Consider the following 27,378-nt stretch of genomic DNA (forward strand, 5'->3'; position numbering starts at 1 on the left):
GTCGATTAATCGCAGTTAACTGATGCAATTAACTCAAAAAAATTAATTGAGATTAAAAATATTAATCACAGCTTTAATCACACTGTTAAGTAATAGAATACCAATTGAAATTCAATATTTTGGATGTTTTTCTACATTTTCAAATATATGGATTTCAATTATAACAGAATACAAAGTCTACAGTGCTCACTTTATTTTTTATTCCAAATATTTGCACTATAAAAACGATAAAAGAAATAGTATTTTTCAATTCACCTCATACAAGTACTATAGCACAATCTCTTTATCATGGAAGTACAACTTAAAATGTAGATTTTTTTTTGTTACATAACTGCACGCAAAAAACAAAACAACGTAAAACTTTAGAGCCTGCAAGTCCACTCAGTCCTACTTCTCGTTCAGCCAATCGCTAACAAAAACATGTTTACCTTTATGGGTGATAATGCTACCCACTTCTGAATTACAATGTCACGTGAAAGAGAGACTAGGCGTTCATGTGGCACTGCTGTAGCCGGTGTCACAAGATATTTACGTGCCAGATGCAAAAAAGATTTATACGCCTCTTCATGCTTCAGCCACCGCTTAATTAACAACTGACCTCCTTGGGGGAGAACTGTATATCTCCTGCTCTGTTTTACCCACATTCTGCCATATATTTCATGTTACAGCAGTCTTGGATGATGACTCTGCACATGTTTGTTTTAAGAACATTTTCACTGCAGATTTCACAAAACACAAAGAAGGTACCAATGCGAGATTTTTAAAGATAGTTACAGCACTTAACCCCAGGTTTAAAAATCTGAAGTGAATTCCAAAAATCTGAGAGGGACGAGGTGTGGAGCATTCTTTCAGAAGTCTTAGAGGAGCAACACTGATGCAGAAACTACAGAACCCAAACCACCAAAAAAGAAAATGAACCTTCTGCTGGTGGCATCTGACTCAGATGATGAAAATGAACATGCGTTGGTCTGCACCGCTTTGGATCGTTATCAAGCGGAACCTGTCGTCAGCATGGATGCATGTCCTCTGGAATGGTGGTTGAAGCATGAAGGGACATATGAACCTTTAGCACATCTGGCATGTAAATACCTTGTGACACCAACTACAACAGTGCCATGAGAACGCCTGTTCTCACTTTCAGGTGACATTGTAAACAAGACGTGGGCAGCATTATCTTCTGCAAATGTAAACAAACTTGTTTGTCTGAGTGATTGGCTGAACAAGAAGTAGGACTGAGTGAACTTATAGGATCTAAAGCTTTACTTTGTTTTAAACGCAGTTTTTTGTACATAATTCTACATATGTAAGTTCAACTGGCATGATCGAGAGATTTCACTACAGTACTTGTATGAGGTGAAATGAAATACACTATTTCTTTTGGTTTTTTTACAGTGCAAATATTTGTCATAAAAAATAAATATAAAGTGAACATTGTACATTTTGTATTCTGTGTTACTGAAATCAGTATACTTGAAAATGTTGAAATCATCAAAAAATAAACTGGTATTCTATTATTGTTTAGCAGCACAATTAATCGGGATTAATTTTTTTAATTGCTTGACAACCCTAGTTTACAGCTGTATAGATTAACTTCTGCTCTACTAGATTAGGTGAAATGAGAAACATTAAATTTCTGGGTGGTAGTATTCAGCAGTGCACTTCAACTGAATCTCTATCATCTGATACAGCTTTTCAGAAGCAGTCTGTATGATGCTGGTCACTCAAGGGGACTACTGGATGGTGAGCCAGAATTACATGTCACATAGGCCACAAGCACATCTGACAAATGTGGCAGGTCCCCACCCTAAAGGGGCTTACTTTCTGTGGCCCCAGCAACAGAATCTAAATGGACATAAGTGTCCAGCTATGCATGTTTTACAACGGAATTGAAAACTAGTAGCCAAATCACCAGAAGTTGCTGAGCACCTACAAATCTCATAGGAGAGAAAGTGAGATGCAGATACACAGCATCTTTGAAAAATCAGGCTCAAGGTATCTAATAAATACCTTAGCATATGTAGTCAATCACTACCCCTATTCTTGAACTGGGGAAAAGATAGAAGGGGTTTGATACATGAATGAACTATGCTGTCCCCCTAATTCCGGAAGTCAATGAAAGCGTTTCATGCAATTAAAGATGTTAGTTACTACTCACTAAATGAAATGAGTGAGAAAGCATGTTTTGACGCGTACTAGGGAAGATTTCTATTTAAACACCTTGATATACTATAAAACAGACTAAGCTATTTGGGGTAAGGGCTGTCTCTTCATATTTGTCTTCTTTTTGTACATTCCCTAGCACAATGGACTCTAAATCATCATCGCAGCCTCTGGGTTCTATTGCAATATAGGTATTATTAATTACACACACACTTTTAGAGCGCTCAGATTTTCCCAATAATAATAGCAACAACATCTAGGAATCTATGAAAAGATAAGGCCAAAAGGAACCCTTGTGATCATCTAGTCTGAACTCCTGCATAATACAAGCCACAGGACTTCTTAGAATGAATTCAGGCTTCAAGTAAATACCTGTGGTTGAACTACAGCATATTTTTATTACTGTACCTTTCTTGTTTCTCTGCAACAAGAAGTCGATCAGCATCTGGGTCATTTGCTAAAATAATTCCAGCCCCTTCTTTTTCAGCCAAAGCAAAAGATAACGTCTAGAAAACAATAGTACAGTGCAACACCAGAGAAGGATCATCAATACTTCTAAATAATATTTTCACTCTCTTATAGGTCTAACACTCCCATTTATTTTCACTTGAACCCACAAAACCACAAAGCTATGTTTATAGCAGAAACGCCGTCCTTAATTCTTTCAAGGGTACCCTCAGTATTGTAGGGATCTCAACGGGTAGCAGCATTACATTAAAATAAGATACGGAGTGTGAAGAGTAAATTAAATAACATCTATTTCTACATTTGGGGGCTAATTCAAAGTCCACTGAAGTCAATGAGACTGCACTGAAGTTAACGGACTACTCACACAAGTCAAGTTATTCCCATGAACGTTTGCAGATAAGGCCTTAGATCTCTACATTTGGTATCATCTTATTCTATAGTTTAACTGTTAACAGCTGTTGGATTCAGGTTGTTAAAAATTTCGTTGTAATTGGACATTTTCTAAGATGGAGGAATATTCTCAGTTTGTTTGTTTAAAGGGCTATTCTATTCTCCATGCTGATACTGTATATTCTACTGGAGAGTTAAAGAAAAAAATATCTTCTAGTAGTTTATCTTGTTATTAGATAACCAGTTCATTAAAAACTATGAAAAGACACTTGTTAGCTTTTCAAGAAATCTAATGGAAATGGAAACTCAAAATGAAAAACTATTTTATAAAAACGTTATACCTAGGTTTACAGTGACAATTTCTGGCTGGTGGAGAGAACACTTTTAATATAGATAGCAAATATTTAAAAACAATATTTACCAGTACACCTTTACCCTCTTCAGGATTTGGGTACTTTACTGTTGGAAATTCTGGATCAGGATCCTTCTGTTCAGGAACAGCCAATGGAGGTTTAAAGTCAAATGCCTTAAAGGCTGACTGCACAAATTCATGGCCTACACCATGCACAGAAGTGTGGGTGAACTTCAGCTTTGTTTCCTTGTTTATATTCCTGAAATCAAGTAAATTAATTATGTTAAATTAACATGGCCACTGTGTGCCACTTAACGGGGTTCAGAAACAACCATGACTCAATACTCTGCAACAATGTTAAACTATGAAACCAAAGAAAGTTTGTATTAAAAGGTATCCTTTTTTACCCCATCTCTAGCCCTACATGACTGTACCACGACATCAGATAAAATAAGGCTCTGTATAGCCTTACAGAGCACAGGAGGAAGGAAGAACTAGTATGATTGGCTGATAAGATTCAGTACCCAAGTTGAGTAATGGCATTTAAACAGACTTCTACATAAAAGCAGAAGCTACACTGAACCACAGTGTTATCTGTTGCTATGTTATTTATCTTTCACTCACTTTACTTAGAGGCACATACAACTAAGAACAAACACCACTTATTCTCCTAAGTAGATGCATAATGCTTGTTTGTAATATTACAGCATTATTTTTCGTACATTCCTGGCTTTCTAGTATACTGAGTTTAGCAGTTGCTAGCCTCAGGGTAAAGTTAATGTAACCGACGAAGTTAAAATTTTTGTACCCAGCTCCTCCCCCTCCCCAACCCCAGTTTTAGTTTTAATCTTTGTTTAAAATCAAGTTAAAAATATAGGTTTGTCACCAAGAGAATGACAATCACCAGCTCACCTGTGAAAGCAGTGCTTTTGTATGTCTTTAAAGTAGTCCTTATTGATAGTGACATAAGGATCATGAAGTAGCAAGCTGCTGTCAACCAGACTGTCATCCCAAGCCTGAGGCCATGGCTCTTGGTTCTCTTCGATAGCTTGAGAGATTCCTTTGTCATGAGGTGAAGTTATCTGTGCACCATTTTCCCAATAAACCTAAATGGTACACAGGACACACCGGGGTTATTTTAAACATGAATACCTTTACTGATCTTAGTTGGCTAAATCCTGGCACAATTTATGGCTGATTCCAGTAAATACAGCTAAAACAATACAGTGTAATATACTTTGAATATAGATTTCCCTAAGCTTTGTTTTTCTGAGGATGTAGTGCCCTATATTTAAATCCCCCATGAAAAACAAAGTAGACCACCACCAGGCTCATCTCATTTAGAGATAAAAATCAAATTTCAGGCCATTTGCTAGGCAGATAGTTAATACTTGTCCATAATACATTGTCTCAACCTACATAGTTTACTCTAATTTTATATATAACCACTACGCATGAGACAAGACAAGGGGGAAAAAAAGGAAGAAAATATTTTTAGTACCAAAAACAACACACAAAAAAAAACTGCACAATTTTTAACTGCAAAAGCAATCAAAAACTTTTAGTCCCCTACACCACCTGCTGCTTTTGGTCTTCAAACTACTTCCACCCATGCAATAAATTGTTAATTTAAGTCATGTTACTGTAAAATTCTTAACACTTTCAAAGGTCTGAACATATTTGAAAAAGCAGCAAGATTACTGAAAATTAAATATATATAACATTTTAGAACAGTGAAGCAACACATTCTGGAGGAATGAACAAAGATCTGAGTTCTAATCTTGCCTCTGTCCCTAACTTGCTATATGGCCCTGGGCCAGCCAATGTCTCATCTGTAAAATGGGGATGATACTACTTCCCTCCCTCCTTCCTAGGGCTACTTTGAAGATTAAGGACTGGATAGCTCTTTGAACATATAGAGTGCTACTATACATGCTATTATTAAATAGTCATGTCTGAAAACAATGGAAGATTTAAGTTATATAGGAATACCTTGTAACCATTATCTTGTTTTGGGTTATGGGAAGCAGTAATCATAATTCCAGCAGAAAGTTTCAGATGAGTTATTGTGTAGGGCTGTAAAACAATAGTATAAAGAGAGTTATCATGGAGTCTCGATCTTGCTAAATTCTGGGAATCAAGCCATCGCTGCAACCATACAATCATAATTTCAAGTCTAGAAAATAACTATTCTCTTTATTGATTGTGAGCCATGCCATCTAGTGGCCTGACTGCTTAATTACAGGTACCACACATGCCCAATAAAAGTGTAAGATCAAAGAACATTTGATTTTCCAAAGACTAAATCTGGACTGAATATACCAAAATAATGAAAACAAAGAAATAATGTATATGACAAATGTTATCCTTGTTCATTTTACTGCTGTGAAATTTAAGTGTAACTAATTCCCTTCACAGCATGTTTCAATTGAAGTTTATTTAAAATTAGAGCTGTGTAGAGTATCAATATTTAAGTTAACCAGAATTCAGAGTACAGTAGATTCCTCCAATTTGGGACAGCACAGTGAACGAATGTCACCATCAAGAGGTGTTCCTAACTCACAGAGGACATTTAAAAAATAATGCTGGTCTCCTGAGAGCAGTAGCCAGTGCACTGTGCTATTGGACAGGTCCAAAAAGTTGGTAGGCATTTTGCGCACTGGGTTAGGGACTGAATCTTGCTAACTGCATGGCAGCCCAGCATGGCCAAAAGGAGCAAACTAACAGTCAAGAACAGGCAATGGTGAAAAATTCACACAGTATTACATTAAAGGAGGAAATGAGAGCTGTTACATGAGCAAACGTAGAAAAAGCATGATCACAAGACACGCTAAAGTCCTAAGAATGACCATTACAAGAGCATATCCTCATTAAAGAGCAGTCATTGCCATCGTACAGCTTAAAATAATTTCTTGAAAGACAACTCATTGAAGCATGGCCTGATTGAAGAGTATTAGAAGGAAAAAATACTGGTTTTCCTATACATCTTGAAATTAGAATACTGTATTTGTAGAACATAGTAACCCAGGGATGATGAGAAATATGACTCTATTGTTCCAATCTATGAAATGTTTAATACTTTTGCTACCAGACAGGTGTGCTTCTGTAGCACCAGTTTAACACTAGACAGAAGTTACTGGAATATCATATTCCAGATACATTAAGCAGCACAGGAGGTCCTGAAATACCCAATACAATCGGCAGCTACCAACTAGTTAGTAGCTGATCTAGTTTAAATAATGTTATTTGCTGGAAATACTGTCTGGATTCTTGGAGTTCAAGCTCACCTATCTATAAATATATAGAGTATGCATCTTTTGGAAGACATCAGCCATTGCTCATAAGCAGAAGTATAGCAGCTAATCTTCCAAAATTCAATAGGTAACGTATCCCATCAGGCAGGTGTGAAGGGACATACGTATCCTTCAGAAACTCTGGTGGCCCTCACATCCCCATCTTTCAGAAGAGCTGCTATCTGGGCAGCAGCACAGTATGGTTACACGGAATCAGAAACAGGCAGAGCACTAGCTGCTTCCGAAGAAGCTGAGAAGTTCAGGATAAAATATCGACAGCATATCCTAATCAGTTCCTCTACAGCTTACTGTACCTGAAGCAGCTAGGATCTTAAATAAGCCTGAGAGTAGCAAACTAAGAAATGAGTTTGCTTTTTCTAAAAAAGATTAATAGGGTTTTTTTTTGTACTTGACAGTACCCTATAATGTTGTATGAAAAAGAAATTATAGACAACTATACCACAAAAGGTGTTGGTGTTATATTGGAGAAGAGGTACACTGGAATTCCCTGACTGATGAAAGTTGTTGCAGCAAGCCTTGCAAACCTAAATGACAAGAAAAGTTTATTTGGAAATACATTCATGAGACTCTCACTAGACAGTTAAATAAAATTCACAAGGAGCATGTAGATTTGATTCTGGTGTAATTCATTTGTCCCTTATTCTGGTTACAAACATGGTCCAAATTTGCAGTACAGACTGGATTTTACCAGTGTTTCATACCAAAATGCAAAAGGAGAGCAAAGCTATATTTCTTATCTTCAGATGCACAGTGTACACATTTTTACATTCAAATTGCACACACATCTAACCGCTCCAAAGAACATGCTATTGAAGCAGTGAACAAACTAGAATACATTCCATATAACATACAAATAAATCATTTCCACAGACTAAGAGTACCTCTTGCTGCTACCTCCACTTGAAGGATGGGCGCGAGCATCAAAACCAATGACAACCCCTCTTTTCTTTAGATCACTGAAGTTCTTTTCAAGGTACCTGCAAAATCCCTAAAGACAAAAAAACTCAGAACTTAATCTTAGTATTTTAAATGTGGCTGCAATAAATTTTAAAATCTTTAAACATAAACAAACAAACCAAAATAAAAAAGCAAGTAAAGTACCCTAAATTGGTTTAGGGTAAAATTTTCTGGGAGCAAGAAATACTGATTGAAAACCAAGAAAGTGGTGAGTTTCCAAACAAAAATACTGAAATATCACTGATGGGTTTTATAATATGAATAATTCCAAATGAAAAATTTAAATCCAGGTAGATTAGGTAAAAATGATAATTTTGGATTACAAAACTTCACAAGTGATTAATTCAGATGCTATTTTCTGGCCTGAAAAAGTAATCACTACTAGTGAATATATTAATTTTTTAATCTCAAACACACCAAAATGAAGCCTGTTTAGGACAAAGTAAATCAATGACATGGGATACACCCTTACTTTTATTCAGCTTCTCCAGATACAGCAGATCTACTCTAGGATGTATGAGGTATTAGAACTTTTACGCAAATTGAGACTTGCACAGATATACTAAATTGGCTTAATTTGGGATTTCCTATATTTTTACTGACTGAGACAGTAGGAAAAGCATCTGGCACGTAAATACCTTGCAATGTCATCTATAAAAGTGACATGCAAATGCCTGTTCTCACTTTCAGGTGACATTCTTAATAAGAAGTGGGCAGCATTATCTCCTGCAAATGTAAACAAACTTGTCTGCCTCAGTGATTGGCTGAACAAAAAGTAGGACTAAGTGGACTTGTAGGCTCTGAAGTTTTACATTGTTTTGTTTTGAGTGCAATTATGTAACAACAACAAAAAATCTACATCTGTAAATTGCACTTCCATGATAAAGAGATTGCTCTACAGTACTTGTATTAAGTGAATTAAAAAATACTATTTCTTTTATCATTTTTACAGTACAAATATTTGTAACAAAAATATAAAATGAGTATTGTACACTTTGTATTCTGTGTTGTGACTAAAATCAATATATTTGAAAATGTAGAAAAACATTCAAAAATATTTTAATTGTGTGTTCTATTATTGTTTAACTGTGTGATTAAAACTGCAATTAATCACGATTAATTTTTTTTAATTGTGTGAGTTAATTGCAATTAGTCAACAGCCCTAATATAACTCAGTAAGATTGCAATTTTAAGATAAAAGGTTTAAAAACTACAATTTAGCTGGCGGAGCCGAAGTTACGTGGGCCCAATGTGGGTCTCGCTGTGGTGGGCTCCTGCTGCACTGGTCTGGGCATGGGGGAGCGTCCCCTTTCTGGTCTCCTCTTCTTATGGGCTACCGGGGATTGAGAACAGTGCCGACCACTGCCTTAAGTGGGAACCCTGCCAGTGCCAAGGGTCTCTGGCAGAGTCCTTCCTTGGTGACAACTCCTGCCTCATCATTGCCAGCACACCAATGCTGAGGTGTTCAGCGTTGGGTCTGCTGAGCCGGGGTTCAAGTGAAAACGTAGAGCAGCCTCCATCAGAAGAATCTCGACGCGCTGATCCCTCTCCTTCTGAGTTTTCTGATGAAATCCCCTGCAGATCTTGCAGCATTCCTTTTGGTGACTCTCCCCCAACACTTCAAGGAGGAAGCATGGAGGTCACTTCTTGAAATAGACTTGCCACATGCTGCGCTGGGTTTAAACCCTGGGGATTGATGCATGCCCCGGTACCGAGGCAAAAGATGGCAATAAAGGGAGAGGGTTTGACATTATCTAATTAATGTATGACCATGTAAACCATTGTTGCTACCACTGTTATATAATTGCTACAAATCTTATACGAAGTGTGACACATAGCCGGAAAGGGTTAAGCAGCTTGCAGGCTAATTGACTCTGGGTCAATCCTTAGGGACATGTTAGAAAAGCATGTGAATGGTAATTAAGACCATTCTATGGTAGATAGGGTAGAACTTTGAAATGCAAACCTATATTGTTAGAAATTAGAGGCAATGCTAATTCTGTGTGTGTACTCATATCCTGTTTAATGCTAGCCATGTAAACAGACAGTTACTGTCTGTCACTATAGCTACTGATTCAGAGATCAAAAGGGAATATTAACATTTAGATGAATCTTGGTGCAATAATGTCATTGTCTCTATGTCTCTTTAAACTTTGTGATAACTACATGGATTAATATAAGACTATTTATCCATTAAGTAGTTTAATTACCAGTGAGGTTTAGGAAACAGAAGGTTACATTAAAAGCCTATTGTTCACCCAGAACTATATGGTCAAATGGCTACTAGAAAACTGTATAAAAGACCTTTGGGTCCTGATCCTGTCTTCTCAGATCTGCTTGATGCTTCTATACAGGGGAAGTTTAAGCCACAAGATTGAGATCCCAGTTCTGAGTGGACCACTCTGATATAATTTGGACTATAACCTATGGACCAATTCTGAAAGACCTCTTTGCAACTACAAAGCTCACCATCTCTGCTATGAATCTGAATCTCACGAATTATACTCATGTCTGTATGTATACTGATCTTTTAACCAACACGTTCTCTCTTTTTTAATAAATTTTAGTTTAGTTAATAAGACTTGTCTGTAAGCGTGTATTTGGGTAAGATCTGAAGTATTCATTAACCTGAGCGGTAATGTGTCCAATCCTTTGGGACTGGTAGAACTTTTTTATATGATGAATAAGATTTTCAGTAATCCTCATTATATTTGATTTGGGCATCTGGGTGGAGGCCTGAGGCTGGGTTACTTTAAGGGAACTGTGTTTCTGGCTTCTGGGTAACCAGTGAGGTGTTATGGAAGCTGTTTTGTGCTGGCTTGGTAAATCTACATATTGGAATATCCACCAGCTTTGGGGCTTGTCTGTCCCATTCTTCGCAGTTCACCCTGAGTGACCTCAGTTGGCTCCCCCAGGATTCCGGTCACAGGGGGTTACCCGCTAACTGAAACTTATCTAACACCATACTATGAACCTAACTATTTACAGGACAAAAGTTCAAACTACTAAATAAGTTGCACTTGCAAAGCAAGAGCTAACAAGCATTCTGGCTAACCATCACAGGCAGTAAGAAGGAACTGAAGTGGTGGCGAGTTGGCAGGGCCCTATATTCAGGGCCACAAAGGTGCAACCCTAGGGGCACCCAGACCGATCTGATAGGTACTGCAAAGGGAAAAACCTTCTGGCAGCTGTGCACGCACTCCTAATTGGAATGGACATGAGCAATCACTCAAAGAAGAACTAGAATTTCAATATATGTAAGTGGGTTTTCTGAAGTGGTCAACATTGGCCTAACTCTGCTCCCAGTGAAACCACCCTTGAGGTTTTGGACAGTGGTTAAGTTCAATTCTATTTCCAATTTCATCTGGTTACCTTTTCATTAAAAATATTAGTTTCTACTGAATGCAGAAGAAAAGCCTGCAGTTAAGTAATAACAGAAAAACAAAGTGAACTTGGTACCTGAGTTGTCTGAATAATAGTAAGGTCATTCATCTGAGAAATTCCTGCCCCCATGGCTGCTCTGAGTCCTGCTGTCCCAAACTCCATCCGTGACCCAAAACATTTTTGTAGTTCTCCTGCATTTTCTTCAGCAACCAGTTGCTTCACTATTTCTGAGGTTTTTGTATTCTGTAAAAAGATACAATTACAATATATTGTTATTCTGAAAAAGCTTGTTATAACTTTAGTCTCAAACTGTGACATTCCTTACCATTTCTTCTGCTGAACTGATTCTCAGACTAGACCTGACATACCACATCTAAAACTCCAAAGTATTAGTCATAACACCTTCATAATTTTAAATCAGTGTTATTATAATGGATTCTTATTTCAATACTATACCCATAATCTGGCATACCAATTGCAGTTTGCATACCCTTTTGAGAACCTGACGCTGAAATCTTAGCTACATTTGCAAGTCTGCAAGATACAAGAATATAAGAGGAGAGAATTTCAGTTATGTGAATAAAGGAATTTGAAAGAGAAAGCATACTGAAAGGCTATTTAGGGAGATAAATACTAATTCTGAAATATTACTTGTATCGTACTACAAATGTGCATGAAGCGGTTAAAAAAGCACACCATCTCTGTCCCACAAGTTTAAAGTCTGCCTAATACAATAACTACAGGAGGAGAAAATATGTGAAGGGGTGAAAAGGGAGGGAAGATCAGGGCAAATATATTGCAAACAAGCAATAATTGGAGAGAATATATCCATCCATCCTGACTGTTACACTTTTTAAGTTTAAGAAACTACTTTAATCCTCCTTGAATAAGTGGGTTTTGAAGAGGAAATTGGAAGAAAGGGTCTCATCACCAATTCTAGAATACAACCTTACTCTATTCATAATGGGGTGGGGGAGTTGTTGGGCTTGTTTTGTTCTTTAGTTCATTATGTGCACCACTTTGGAGGCATTTTCCTCTTTTCTCGGAATGTTACATGTGAAATATAGTTGTAATATCTCATCCTATGAGTTGCACAAGACCTTCACTATATTAAAAAGAGTATTGGATTCAAATTTCTACACTAGCTGTAATTCCCTGAACTCTGATGAGCCAGACAGAACATTAAGAGAAGTGATGGTCCAGTGTGCTTAGGGTGCTAGCCTAGGACCTATAAGACCTGGCTTTGAGTCCTTGCTCTGCCACAGACTTCCTGTGTGACATTGGGCAAGTCACTTACTTCTCTGTGACTCAATCCCTTATCTACAAAATGGGATGAATACTTCTTTTCTACCTCACAGGGGTCTTGTAAGGATAAGTACATTAAAGATTGTGAGGCATTCAGATCCTACTGTGATGGATGCCAAAAGAGTACCTTAGATAGATTGGACAACAATTGTGTGCTTGCACAATGCATTATCCATTTTATGATTTCACACATTTTCTACTGAATCAGAACAAAGGTTAGATTTTAAAATGGTTACATCCTACAGAGGATCCTACATAGGATTGCTGAGGGCAAAGCTCACCACAAAGTTCTAAAGTGCTATAGGATTTTTTTTTTAAATATAAACACACAAGCTCTATCCCCAAAGCAACAGAATTACATATTAAAAAATACTTTATTTTACAATAGGAAAATACTGAGAGAAAATGCACTTTGCAGATAGGCCCCTAGGATGCTTTTTCAATACATGATTTACACAAACTGTGACTCATGGGAGTAATTCCATCAAAATCAATGCAACCATTTTCATGCATAACAGTTCACAAGACCAGGACTTCATTTTGTCATAACTGGGAAAGTGACGTGCAGTTTATCAGTGATCAGAAGTAAACTTTACTTTTGATTTTGTAACTTTCTATTGGTATTAAAGCAAACCCCATGGAACCCAAGTACCTGCGTGGTGTTTTCTTGGATCACAGTAGGTGTACAAGGGTTATATTGATTCAAATTGGGTTTGCTCAATAATATTCTTGAAGCTCATTGTGTGAAAAACTTGCAGACTGGCTCATCCCCCTTTCTCAATCATCGCAGTGACCAAAAAGCATGTTAATCAAGAACATCTGCAACTCCAAATAAGATAGCAGTTGATAAAAATTAATGCATTAAAATGTTAAAGTACATTTTTCTTTTTGAAAAACTACTTAAAATTAAAATTGAAATTATGACAGACCTCATAAAAGTCACTAGCTAACCAAGCAGAACAAGAGAGTTTGTTGAAGTGGTAAACCAGCTTTTGACAGCAGTAGCTTCTTGTGCAGGTGCAGAGAGAATACCTACTTTCTTGATCACTGGGGACAACACCACCATCCAGCATGTCACTCAAGCCCTCAGCCTAGGCGTTATCTTCACGTCAGATCTTTCTAGATCCTCACATCTCTGCTATATCTTAATCTTCCCAATTTTTTCTGTATAACCTTTCTAAGATATGGCCTTTCTTATCCATCCATGTAGATAAAACTCATATCTAAGCTCCTATCATCTCGCATCTCAATACAACATCCTTCTCTCTGGCCTTGAGAAATGCCATCTTGCCCCACTTGTGTCCTCTCAGAATGCTTGGGAAAATATCACTTTCTAAACCTGTTGCTTTGACCATGTAACCCCTCTGTTTGCATCCCTCCACTGGTTCCCTCCTCATTATCACATCCAACATAAGGTACTCATATTCACTTCCAAGGCCCTACACAGTCAATCCCTACCCATCGGTCATTCAGTATCAACCTACTCACTTGTTAAAATTTTCCAACAAGCATCTCCATGCTTTCTACCATGCTGCCCCACATTTAGGAGGCGCTCTCCATAAACCGCCTATTACTTGACTATGGTCAAATATTCGAGCAAAGAATGCCCTGATGTAGGCAGTGGCCTATTTGTTAACAAGCCCACTTAAATAGCCTAATCACTCACTTTACTACATGCTAATGACACCTGTGGGGGAAAAAAAACTGACTGATTGGCTGGAATCTCCTAGAGCAAACTTTTATGTATATCTTTATTTGTATATCACATCATTGATGCAAAGATATAGATGAATAAGTTGAAGCGGATAAAACAAAGATAATGACAACCAAGATGTTTGAAGAGTTGGCCTGTTCCCTAGCTAATCATTTAAAAATAACTTTTCCAGTTGCTCTGCGTTTTATTTAATTTTGTTTTTTATTCCTTTTGTGACTGTTCAGTCTTGAATAATGTTCACTTTTAAATTCCAACCTAACATTGCAAAAAAAGGTAATTATACTTTCTTTTTTTAGGTCTTCATTACATCATACTTTGAGTTATTTTAATATAGAAAATGCAATTAAGTAACTTGGGGGGGGGGGGTTGTAAGTAAGCACAAGTATCTAAGGCTAAGCCTATTGGAGACAACAAAGTCTTACTCTTCTTTGCTAATGTTCTAATGAATTAGTGCTTTAAAATATCTTTTTTTGCCATTTTTGACATTATTTGACCAATGTTTGACCAATTATTTTTGGATTGGTCAAATGTCCAATTCCACTTCAATTTACTAACTACACATAATACTTAGTTTTAAATGCAACACCTGTTTTGATAAGAAAAAAGCTTATGTATCCAGTACATTTCAGGTAGTTTCAGTCAACTAATACAAACAACTTTAAAATACTGTTTTAGCGCATGTTTAATTGAATTCCAATTTCCATTAGAAGATATCGATACAAATTACAAGTGAAAAATTAGCCTCATAAATAAGAAATGTATGATTTCCCCATTTTTAACATAATAAAAATGTAAAAATTAATCTGAATCTATCTTAAGCTAAATAATTGCATCATAAGTGAGTAATGATATGGTCTGTCCTCATTATCCAAAAAGTATCAAGTTTAATGTAAAGACTGTATTTAGTTGCAAATCAACATGATTTAATGTTTACCAGCTAATTTGAAACAACTTTTCTTTAGGAAAAATACCTAAAAAGTAGAAATGAAAACTACAATTAAAAATGAACGATTTAAACAAGTTTTCCTGCTTGCTGATTTAAATCATGATTAAAATTGATGATTTAAATTGCTTGATAAGTCATTCTAACTTGGAAGACATTATTAAGTATGATCCAATCACACAAGACCACCAGATGAAAAATACTGCATGAGGTTCTGAGTTATATATTAAATAGTCGTATTTATTTATAAAGGGCCCTGCAATGCAAAAGAATGCACCCCTGTATTCACACTCTACATATTGCAATAATATTTGTACAGAATATGCTTTGTGAGCTATCATTTGAAAACTAATGACTTACTGGTCAGTAAATATCATGGTGAAATGTATGTAGCAACATTATGTGTAAAGTTATGAAATCCCCGTGTATGATGTTAAGGCACATATTCAAACTCACATAGCCCCGATTAAGTAGACTTGGTCAAGGAGGCCTGTCAAACAGAAGAATGTGTGTTTACCACAATTTGCATATAAGCTGTAAAAAAGAGTCCTCAGACAGCAAGAGGGGAAAGAAAGAAGACCAAGAAAATTCGACAGAGCATAAATAGGTGAAAAGAAATATACCTCTACCCCCGATATAACACGGTCCTCAGGAGCCAAAAAAATCTTACCAGGTTCTAGGTGAAACGGCGTTATATTGAACTTGCTTTGGCCTCGAGCATTTCCATTATCAATAGTTACTTCCCGCCCCGATCTATCCACCTGCCCCGCTCCTTGTCCCGACTACCCCCTCCCCCTAACCACCTCTCCCAAGACCCCACCCTCTATCTAAGCCCCCCTGCTCCCTGTCTTCTATCCACACCCCCTGACAGGCCCCCTGGGACTCCCACTCCCTATCCAACGCCCCTATTCCCCACCCCTGACCACCCCCTCCCCAGAACATCCAAACCCTCCAACCCCCTGTGCTCCCTGACACCCCCCCCTCCTCGAGACCCTCTGCCCCTTATCCAACCCCTCAGCCCCGGCCCAGCAGCATGTCAGAGCCAGGTAAGCAGCCCTGCCCCCCAGAGCATTGCTTTACTGCGTTATATCCCAATTTGTGTTCTATTGGGTTGCATTATATCAGCGTAGAGGTGTAGCATGAAGCCTCCTTCCTCCAGCAGACTCCATGTCTACTTGCTCTCAGCTGGAAAGAACTTTAGTGAGGCATGACACTCAGAAAAATGCTTTTCAAAGGGTGACTGGACTATAAAAGTGAGGGGCAAAACATGCCAAGTTCTTGCTCCATACCCATCTCTCTCTTCATGTAAGATGACCAGAAAAACAGCCATTGGACTTTGCTGACCAAACTCTCAGGCTAGAATCTGGCCCCAATGTTACTGGAAATGTGCTAAGGAACTTCACTTTGAACCAAGTCTAGTTTAAGTTCAGAAAGAGTTTTATCTTTATTTTTCTTGTAACCATTTCTGACTTTAATGCCTCATTTCTTGTACTCAATATCTCTTTGTAGTTTTGTTCTTTAATCAAAATTAATCCAGTGTTGTGAATTGTTTGTGTAACTCCATTGAAGGCAACAAGCTATTATGTACTGACCCCCTTAGAGGGGCAAAAAAACCTACTGCAGGGGTTGGCAAACTTTTTGGCCCAAGGGCCACATCTGGGTATGGAAATTGTATGGGGGGCCATGAATGCTCATGAAATTGGAGCTTGGGGTGAGGAAGGGGGTGTGGGCTCTGGCTGGGGGTGCCGGTTCTGGGGTGGTGCCAGAAATGAGGAGTTCGGGTGCGGGAGGGGGCTCTGGGCTATGGTTGAGGTGGGGAGGAAGGTGAGGGCTCCAACTGAGGGTATGAACTCTGGGGTGGGGATGAGGGGTTGGGGGTGCAGGAGGGTGCTCTGGGACCAGGGGTTCAGAGGGCAGGAGGGGGATCAGGGCTGGAACAGGGGGTCGGGGTGTGGGAGGGGGTCAGAGGTGCAGGCTCCGGGCAGCACTTACCTCAAGCATCTCCAGGAAGGAGCAGCATTGCCCACCTCCGGCTCCTATGCAGAGGTGCAACCAGACAGTTCTGCGCGCTGCCCTGTCCGCAGGCACCACCCCTGCAGCTCCCACTGACTGCAGTTCCCAGCCAATGGGAGCTGTGGGGGCAATGTGCGCAGTCCCCTGGCTGCCCCTATGTGTAGGAGCCAGAGGGGGGACATGCCACTGCTTCCAGGAGCCATGCGGAGCCATGGAATGGTTGGAGCGGGCAAACTCCCAACCCCGCTCCCCGACAGGAGCTTGAGGGCTGGATGCAAACAACTGAAGGGCCGGATGTGGCCCCCGGACCATAGTTTGCCCACCCCAAACTAGTGTACCTGGACTGTCCAGGAGAGGGCTGGACAATGCAGAACACACATTTTGGGAGGGAAACTCAGGACTGGTGGCATGTTGGCACGTCACCTGCAAATAGTAACCAAGGTTCCTGGAAGCTGCTGTTTGTTGACAGGCTGCTGGGGTCAAAGCTGCTGGACCAGGGCTGTGGCTTTACACAGACACTCAGGGTGCAACCTGCATACTGGCAGGCTGACTAAGAGTGACCCAAACTGAAAGCTACAACAGCAAAGCATTGTGAGGCACCGCAGGTATCAGGACAGGGGTGAAACAGCCCCTCTGGTCTGGACTGCACCCTGGAATGTCATAGGGACAAAACAGGAAAATTAAAATACATTGTTGAAAACAAATGAAATGTAAGAGCCAAACGGGACATTCAAAAGCCAAGTAAAGTGCCATCATTAAGAAGGGGCTGGTAATAATTAAAAACAACTCTGAAAGAAAAGAGAACAAAAAAAGTAGAGATTATGACAGAAGACAAAACTAGCGGACAGAGTATTGGGCAGGGGCTCTGAAGACCTGGGTTCCAGGCCAGCTCTACACTACACTACACTGGTTTTCTGGGTAACCTTAGGCACATCACCTCCCTGTGCCTCAGCTTCCTTTTCTGTAACAATGTACAGAGGGCAAGGAATGCTTCAACACCCCAATTCATCAAAAACAAAACAAAACCTTTTGTTGAAATGAATTGTTGGGATTAATTTTTTTCTCAGGTTCAGAACAGAATTACTGGTCAAAACCAGAGAGAAAGAAAGAGAGTGGGCACTCACCTGGGAGGTGGGAAACCAAAGCTCAAATTCCTGCTCTCAGTCAAGCCTGACTTTTGCATTTAACCACCAGTCCAGTTGAGGGGCGGGGCCCTCTCCCTCCAGAACAGTGGGGGGTGTCTGGAGTTCCCGTCTAGTCCTACATGTCCATGATTTCATAATTGTTCTCGACGTGCAATGCTTGGTCGCCAGCCCTAGCGACACGTAACAACAATACTGCCCTTTGTCAAGGGCTCGGCCCGGATCTAGGGGGGAAGGCATCCAAGAGCCTTCGTGCTCTATCGAGGTATTATTCCAATCAACAAGTTTGGCCTAAAACTTGAGACTTAACGGAGCTTTTGTCTTCCAGCCGCAGGCCGGATGCGGCTCACTCTCTCCCTCTCGTACCTAGCGAGCGTTTCTAGCGCAGCCCCCACAGCCGAGCCACGTGGGGTCTTTTCCCCCCCGTCAGCTCCACAACAGAAAGCGAAAGAGGCACAGGGACGCAGCCGCTTCCTGCGCGACCCACCCCCTGCGGGCAGGCCGCCAGCGGCACGGAGCCCAGCGGCGCCGGCCAGGGCTCAGAGGCCGAGGGGCGTGCCGGGCACTCTGCCGCCGGTCACGGCAGCCCAGGCGGCCGGGCACAGGCGGACAGCCGGGGAGCTCACCCAGCCGCCCGTCCCGCGGCAGGGGCGACGCCGGGGACAGCGCGGCTGGGGCGCAGGCAGGGAGAGCGCGCCGGGCTCCCCGCCTTACCTTGTCCCAGCGCAGCCACTGAGCAGCCGCCTCAGTCAGACTCGGCGCCGCCATCCTGCCCGGTGGGTTCAGCTCAGCGCTGCCCTTCCGGAGCGGAGCGCTCAGAGGGGCGGGAATCGAGCGGGAACAGCCGCGGCCGTTAGCTTCCCTCCGCTTCGTCCCTGGGCGGGGCGGGGAAGGATCCGGCCATAAACTGCTGCCCCTCCCGCTGTGCTGCCTTCGCTGCGGCACAAACCGCTCCCTCTCAGCCCTCCCGCCGGCGGAGGGGGGGGGCACTGAGCATGCGCCGGAGCATTCGCGGCTGCCCTCGCTCCAGTCAGACTTTGCTGCCTGCTCTTCGGAGGGGTGTTAAAAAAGGGCGGGGCGGGGCGGGGCGGCAAATCGCAGCGGGGGGAGGGGTCAGGGGCTGAGCTGGGGGCAGACATTTGCTGGCCGGGGGGTCACGCGACTGTAGGTAGCGGCAGAAGAGGGGCTGGAAGGGAAAAATCCGGGGTGGGCGCCTGGGTTAAGCCCGGGAGGAGATGTTGCCAGGCTCTGTGTGGAGACAAAACCCCTGTCGGGGAGGGGGTAACAGTTACCCCGTGGGCTGAGCCGCGTGCTGTGCTTGCAAAGGTAGGGGGGTGGGGGGGCACAGAGGCTTTTTTATTTCTGCTGCCAGGACGCTGCCTGTCAGCCGTGGAGCAGAGGGCGGGTTCCTGGGGCTGCGTTCTTAAAGGCACAGACTGTCTATTGCCTAGACTGTCAATGCTAGGACCCTGCAGCTTCTCACTGTTTTATAAAAAGAAAAGGAGTACTTGTGGCACCTTAGAGACTAACCAATTTATTTGAGCATGAGCTTTCGTGAGCTACAGCTCACTTCATCGGATGCATACCGTGGAAACTGCAGCAGACTTTATATATACACAGAGAATATGAAACAATACCTCCTCCCACCCCACTGTGCGAGAGCCAGGAGACTTAATGCTGTGAAATATTGTACACGCGCTGCCTCCCTCAAACTCTGCGCCACACATTTTGAGTATTTAAAAGAGTCTGCTATCAGTTTCTATGTCTATGTGAAGTCACCACAGCTCCTTTCTCTTATATAACACACTGAAGTGCTAAACTCCCCCCTAGAGCCCACACATTCGCACCCCCGCTGCACCCTAATCCATTGCCCCAGCTCAGCCTGTATCCCTCCTGCACCCAAACTCCCTCTCAGAGCCTGCATCCCAAACAGGACCAGATTAACCTTTTGTGAGCCCAGTGCTAAACATATTTGTGGGCCCCCATGGGGGCAATGGGAACATGGGGAGGGGCCAGAGTCCTCAGAGCAAGGGGCTGGACAGGTAAATGGGAAAGGGGCATGGCACAGCAGGGACAGCCCCGTTCCACCCAGCCCAGTAGAAGGGCACTGATTACAAACCTGTAGCCGCCAAACGCACACTGGCCCGACTAGCCCTGCACTGTCATTGTGCTTCTGCCCCTTGGGGGCAGGCCCATGCCGCACCATGCTACCCCCTGGCCCAGCACCCCTCTGACCCCCTACACCCAGTGCCAAACCACCCAGAGACCCCCACAAACCCGTATGCCCAGTGCCCTCCCACAGACCACTATAAGAACATAAGAATGGCCATACTGGGTCAGACCAAAGGTCCATCAAGCCCAGTATCTTGTCTTCTGACCGTGGCCAATGGCAGGTGACCCAAAGGGAATGAACAGACAGGTTATCATCAAGTTATCCATGCCCTGCTATCACCCCATCCCAGCTTCTGGCAAACCGAGGCTCGGGACACCATTCTTGCCCAGCCTGGCTAATAATCATTGATGAACCTATCTTCCATGAATCTATCTAGCTCTCAGCACCCCCCCCCCACAGATCCTCTCATTGCCCAGTGCCCCCCTACCCGAACACCCCACACAGCTCTCCCACCACACCTGCACAAAGCCCTGCACCTCCCTGCCCAGAGCCCCCCCATACATCCCCTTACTGCCCAGTGCCCCCCCACAATCCCACCACCACAACTGCACAGTGCCCCACACAGACCCACCCCGACACACACAGATCTCCCCCACTGCACAGCGCGCCCAACACACACAGATCTCCCCACCCCCCCAACTGCACAGTGCCCTCCAAAGCTCCCCACTCCCCAGCACCCCAAAACACACAAACCTTCCCCACTGCCGAGCACCTCCCACCCCCTCACTGCCCAGCACACACTCCCCCCAACCCTCTAGAGATCTACTCTCCCACACCCTGACCCCCGGCCACAATAGGAGGTGACTGTGTCTGCCAGGCTGAGCCGGCAGTGCAGCCAGGGCTGGTCCTGGAGCACGATAACTCCAGCCCCTTGGGAGTGGTGCAATCAGCCAGGCCGGAGCAGGAGCAGGGCCTGCCCGAGCCAGGCTCCCTCAGGACCCACATGCCTGGCAGGACTCAGCTAAGCCCCCCACACTGTCCCCTGTGACTGTCTGAGAGTGGCCCGGGCTCTGCCCCTGGGGATGCAGCTGGGGCCCCACAGGTCCCAGGCAGCAGAGAAAGCTCAGAGCTGGAAGCAGTGCTAGGGAACAAGGTAGATCCCTGGGACATGACTCCCGAGATCCCACGCAGCCCAGCCACACCCCATGGCCAGCAGCCCTGCCCAGGCTGCATGGTGGACCCCAGCTGCTGGGTGATGAGCCTCCTACAGGCAAGTGGAACCTGCTGACTGAGAGCTGCTTACACAGCAAGGCCTGGGTGCTGGACTGCCCTGGGCGAGGGGCCAGACCTGGCTGTGTGGATGAGTTAGAGGGGTCCATAATGGGGCCCTTCCCAGTGTGGGCCTGCTGCCACTGTGCCATTGGCACCATTGTAAACCCGGTACTGACCCCAAACCCCCTCCCACAGCAAAACTCCCTTGGACCTGTTCTGGATGCCACCAAAACATATACAAACCTGCTGCCCCTGGTGCTACTTTACTGCTACAAGAGACTTGATGCAGTGAAATAATTTACCTACATTCCCTCAAACTCTGCATCACACATTTTGAGTATTTAAAAGAGTCTCTTATCACTGTATGTCTATGTGAAGTCTCATAACGGTTCACAAATTTGTCTTTGCTGCTGCTGTTATTCCCTGAATTATGCTCTCTTCCTTGTAATCCAGTTTAATTATAGTTTTGCTCCTTTAAAAATGTTATTTCTATTACTGTTATTACTCTGAACACTTCGTCATTTATCTGTATTATCATTGTACAATGCATGTCACTGTGCTGTTTATTTTTTATTTTAATAGCTAATGCTCATCAAAAAAATTTTAAGGAAGTAGTTGTTATTGGTTTTAGCAATTCCATCTGTGTTTCTATTATAGCACTTGCTATGGTTATGGTACTTTGATTTGTAATTTGGAGTTTTTAATTCTACCTTTTTTTCTTTTTCTTTTTATAGCACAAGTTTATTTTGTTGGGTCATGTGACTTCCACTATGACTGATTTCCTGTCCTGTTTTCAACAATTCCTTTGCAGTTGCTCCACCAATGAGGATTGCCTTTTGCTGCATTTATCTTGCCTGTGAATCCAGCCCTTAGTGTCCCATGTTCACACGTCATTGCTCATGTGTAAAAGTTGATTCACAAATATTCCGTAAGTGTATTATATTGTGTCATCCTACATCCTTCCCAAGGGCAAAAATCTTCTGCAACAATGAAGGTTTGGGCTGATGAGCAGTGGCTGCAGAACTTTTGGATGCACAAGTCCACATTCCTGCATCTGTGTGCAAAACTCACCAAAATAAAAGCTGCACTGACAATGGAGAAGCAAATATAAATTGCACTATGGGGACCTGCAACACCAGATTCTTATTGGTCAATCAGAGGTCTCTCTACTAAACCAAGGTGAAATGGATTTCTTTAATGTAAAGTAGTCAGAACATATTGTTAAAGATCATTTCATGTTCAATGCCCTGTTAATACCTCTGCAATCACAGAACAACAAAGTAGTGTTACTGGGTTTCAGACTGTTGTCTCTTACACCTTTCTTAAGTTTCCATAGCTATATTTCTGAGTAAGGCTAAGTTTTCATAGAATCATAGAAGTTTAGGGTTGGAAGAGACATCAGGAGGTTATCTAGTCCAACCCCCTGGTCAAAGCAGGTCCAATACCAACTAAATCATCCCATCCAGGGGTTTGTCAAGCCAGGCCTTTCACCAAGTAACAAGTTTTCAGGGCCAGAGAGAGGGGAGCATTTGTGCAGGGGCCAAACCGTGCCCAGGGGAGGGAGGGACAGATGGAGGGGGCGAGTGCCAGCGGAGAGGCCTAGGACATTGCGGTAGCCCATGATCGGGGTAGACAGGGGGCTGGGATGTGCAACACATGGGGGTGGAGCCTGCGCTGGGGCCCAAAACCAGGTGTGGGGGCAGAGGAGCTTGTGTCTGTCTTGGCTCAGCACCCACTCCCAGGGCTACGGGGGTCACAGTGCCACCTAGCCCGGAGCTTAGCAGTGCTCCTCTCTCTGAGATGCTGTGCTAAACTGCCCAAGGAGACTTGACTCAGTGCCCTGCGTCTCACCCTGACCTGCCGCTCTAACCAGCTTCAGCCTTGGCACAGGCGTTTGGGGTATGACATCATTGCTTTCCCATTTCTGGAGGTGTAATGCGCTCGGGCGTAGCCTCCTGGCAGCCCTCAAATGCGCCTTGTCTGCTGCCCCCTCCACCCCGCCAGCCAGGCACTCCATTCCTTCCGAGTCGCTGTCGATGCTTCCCTCCGTTTGTTTATTTATTTAAAAAACAGTATTTTCATGACTCCGCCTCAGCATCCCCCTCATTTACCTTGGGTACCATTGTGCCACTTAAGGTAGGATTTTGATAGTAAATAATTCTATAAAATAGTTTCTACTAGTAGATAAGCACTCACATCTCAGTGTTTTCTAGTATAATGTTTCCTATGTTCTTATATAATAAGTTTGCAATTCACAATTCAAAAATTGTCTTTTTTATTTTTCCTGGAAGTACAAGTCCATTCTTTATTTTATGACACCAAGACTGTCCGATTTCCTGGTTTATCATCAAAACTTCATCCATTTCCTTTGTTGATCCACAATGAGAACTGCCTTTTCTCAACCATTCTGCCTCTCTCTCTCTCTAGAAAATTATGGCTTGTCTATACTGGAAAGTTTTACCAATTGTACAGGAGTTATACCAATAAATACCCTATGGGGACACATATCTGGGATAAGAGTGCTTTTTGTGGTTTAGCTTAAGACTCTTCCAGACCAACCAAACTAAACTTAAAAAGGCACTCTTATACCTGAACAACTGGCTGGGATGATTTAGCTGGGGTTGGTCCTGCTTTGAGCAGGGAGTTAGACTAGATGACCTCCTGAGGTCTCCCAACCCTAATCTTCTATGATTCTACGAACTGTGTCCACACACAGAGTTATGGCAGTATAACTATACCTGTTTAAACCTACAACAGGACCTTTGTGCTTCACGTCATCACTTGTGTAGAATTTACTTCCCAAATATTCATAAAGGGCACTATACTATCTATCTAGATTCACGTGACAGTGATATCAATGGGAATACTTGCTATGCAAAAGTTAAGCACTTGTTCATTTTTTTTCTGGATAGAGGCCTTAGTTTGCACTCTAATACTGCAATTGTTAATTAGCTGTGAACTCTACCAAATAATCTATGTATCTAATACGTATCTACATTCCTATAACAGTCTATGCTGGGTTGGACTTCCAGTAATATATAATTTTGTTTTCCCTTAATTAAAATAATTCATTTCTTTAACTAACTCCCACATCCTGCAAACACTAAAGCACATGCATCTCTTCATGTACTTTATCAGTTGCACTGATGTTCATTTTGCTACTGATTTGTTTATATTTCTGATTGGATATCTTACTTTCATGGCCCTGGCCAATCAATAAATTGTCTTTACATTATCATAGTTCCATAATATTTCATAGATTTTAAGGACAGAAGGAATCTTTAGATCCTCTAGTCTGATCTATAACAGAGGCCGTATAATGTCAACCCCTTATCCCTGCACTGAGCTTATTGTATTTGACCCTTCAGCACCTGGTATTTTTTCTGTGAAGGTACTTATTACACTATAATCAAGCCATCTCTCAATCTTCTTTTTGATAAAATACACAGATTGAGCTCTTTAAGTCTCTCATTGTAAGGCATTTTTGTGACTCTTTTCTACACTTGTTCCAATTTTTCAATATCCTTTTTAATAACTAATAATACTTAAGAACTCTATATAGTATTCCAGTGTCAGTCTCACCACCTGATACTGAGGTAACATGATGTCCCTTTTACTCGCTACTCCTTCTCTATACAACCAAAGATCATATTAGCCCAGCATTGCACTGGAACTTCTGCTTAGTTGCTTAATCACTATGACTCCTAAATCCTTTTCAGAGTCATTGCTTCCCAGGATAGAGTCTCCCATTCTGCAGGCTTACGTTCTTTGGGCCAGGTTTTCAAAGGTACTGAAGACTCGAAAAATCAACTGATGCCTGCACACAAGTACACTGCTCCTGTTAAGTCTGATCTTTTTTATTCTTATTGGAAAAATAAAATTGTGCATGTGTGACCCAGGAACCTCTTTGTGCCAACTAGAAGAGGACACAGGAGGTGCATAGGGTTTTACAGAGATCGCTTGGATCGGTATCTGCATAATAGTTCAACAAAGGGTGGCATGTGATGTCTCTGACGAGCACCAGTAGCCCACTTTTCATCATTATCATTGCAAAATATATTTACGTATAACGTTTAAGAAGTAACATATCTATAGTGAAAATTATGTTCTTACGGTCTTGGAGCTAAGGCCGGAGGTGACATATCTAGGAAATGTTCCTTTATACTTATCTCACTGCCTGGTCATTTATATATTATTTATTGTATATCTCACAGTGTATGCCAATTTGCATATGAAGCCACTTGTGGATGAGAGACTGCAAAATCTACAAGAGATTAAATCTACAGGAATAAACAAACAGCAAGGGGGGTGTCCTGTTTGTGAATAAAGACAAAAGATTATTCTGATATATATTGAAGTGCAAAGCAACACATTGAGCCCTTCAACAAGGTTACAGGGTTACTATATGTCCGGGTTTTCATAGATGTGACCTCTTTTTTGGTAGTTCATTTTCTGATCGGGTGGATTTTTGAAATAAGAGTCAAAGTCCAGGGTTTTTGTAGAGCAGATGTTGCAGCTCAGAAAAAGCCCTGATTGGTGCACTTTTCAATTGGTCCTTCCCCTGCATCCACAGCTGATTGGTCCATTCCCCTTCTGCCCTGGCTGCCAGCTCTGTGGAGGGGCTTGTGCCAGCCACCCTGCCACGGTGACAGGATGCGACACTGCCCACCCACCTCCAGCGAGTATCTCCACTGCAAGTATCCCTTCCAGCACCTCCAGGTATCCCTTCCAATACACACACCCCTCCAGCACCCCTCAAATACCTACTCCAGCACCCCCAACTGTACCCACCTCCAGGTCCCCTGCCCCCCAACCAAATGTCCTGTCTTTGGGAATGTAAAATATGGTAACCCTAAATGAGGAGGCACACTGACAGTGTGCTTGTTTTATGAAAGGAGCATCACAATTAACCTAGCTGCAAAGTGCCGCAAGGATTTTGGGTGAGCAATACTCTACAAGACATGAGAGCTTCTTGTTAGAATGTGTGTTTATGATTTTATTTTATTCGTACCACTTTGTTTCCAATACTTCTACTTGATATCACTTGAATCTTTATGGCGGTAGGAGAAGTTCTCCTGCTTGACATAGTGTTGTCCACACCAGTGCTTTTGTCTATGTAACACATGTCACTAAGGAGGGTGGTTTATTCACACCCCTGAGCAACATAAGTTATGCCAACATAAGCTGTAGTGTAGACATAACCTAACTCTTTCTCTTTGTTACTGCAAAACTCAGGTGTAGTGAACAGGAGCTACCTACACCTGGTCTATGCTCAAAACCTAAGTGTTCTCCCTAAGTATTCTCTGTTCTACTCCACACAAACCACCCCAGACTTACAAAATGTTATCATTCCTTCAGCCTTTTCCTACAGAGAGCCCCTTCCTGCACACTGCACCCCCCCCACACACCCCACACTCCCTCCACCCCAACCCCCTGCCCCAGCCCTTACATTCATGACCCTGCATATAATTCCCCCACCCAGATGTGGCCCTCAGGCCAAAAAGTTTGCCCACTCGGTCTTAGAGTATGTCTACACTGTAATAAAAGACCCATTGCTGGCCCAGGTGAGCTGACTCAGTCCTGTGGGTCCCGGGCTGCAGAGCTATAAAATTACAGCATAAACTTTTGAGACCCTGAGAGTGGGGAAGGGTCCCAGAGCCCAGGCTCCAGCTTGAGCCCAAACATCTACACAGCCTGAGCCTTGTGAGCCTGAGTCAGCAGACCCTACACAGCCGGGGCTGTGCCATGGGTCCTTTTATCGCAGTGTAGACATACCCATGGGATTCAGACCTGTGAGGTGCAAAGTACCCTCAACTCCCATGGAACTTAATAGAAGCTGAGGGTGCTCAGT

The 27,378-nt window shown here is 42.5% G+C and overlaps 1 protein-coding gene across 2 annotated transcripts in view; it reads right to left on the reverse strand.

Moving 5' to 3' along the window:
- PGM2 (phosphoglucomutase 2) overlaps positions 1-18,996 on the reverse strand; it is a 30,844-nt gene extending 11,848 nt beyond the window's left edge. The window contains exons 1-8 of one of the 2 annotated variants that reach the window (XM_073342292.2): positions 18,857-18,996; positions 11,101-11,268; positions 7,566-7,672; positions 7,124-7,208; positions 5,363-5,446; positions 4,283-4,476; positions 3,440-3,629; positions 2,569-2,666 (exon numbers count right to left, since the gene is read on the reverse strand). In XM_073342292.2, coding sequence (XP_073198393.2) covers positions 2,569-2,666; positions 3,440-3,629; positions 4,283-4,476; positions 5,363-5,446; positions 7,124-7,208; positions 7,566-7,672; positions 11,101-11,268; positions 18,857-18,910 — 980 coding nt within the window. In that variant the 5' untranslated portion in view covers positions 18,911-18,996. Of the gene's footprint in view, positions 1-2,568; positions 2,667-3,439; positions 3,630-4,282; positions 4,477-5,362; positions 5,447-7,123; positions 7,209-7,565; positions 7,673-11,100; positions 11,269-18,124; positions 18,806-18,856 lie in introns of those variants that run through there. The other variant, XM_073342294.2, reaches the window with a different exon arrangement.
- Positions 18,997-27,378: the final 8,382 nt, after the last annotated feature.

Source organism: Lepidochelys kempii, chromosome 4 (assembly GCF_965140285.1).
Source record: "Lepidochelys kempii isolate rLepKem1 chromosome 4, rLepKem1.hap1, whole genome shotgun sequence".
NCBI classification, from domain to species: domain Eukaryota; kingdom Metazoa; phylum Chordata; order Testudines; family Cheloniidae; genus Lepidochelys; species Lepidochelys kempii.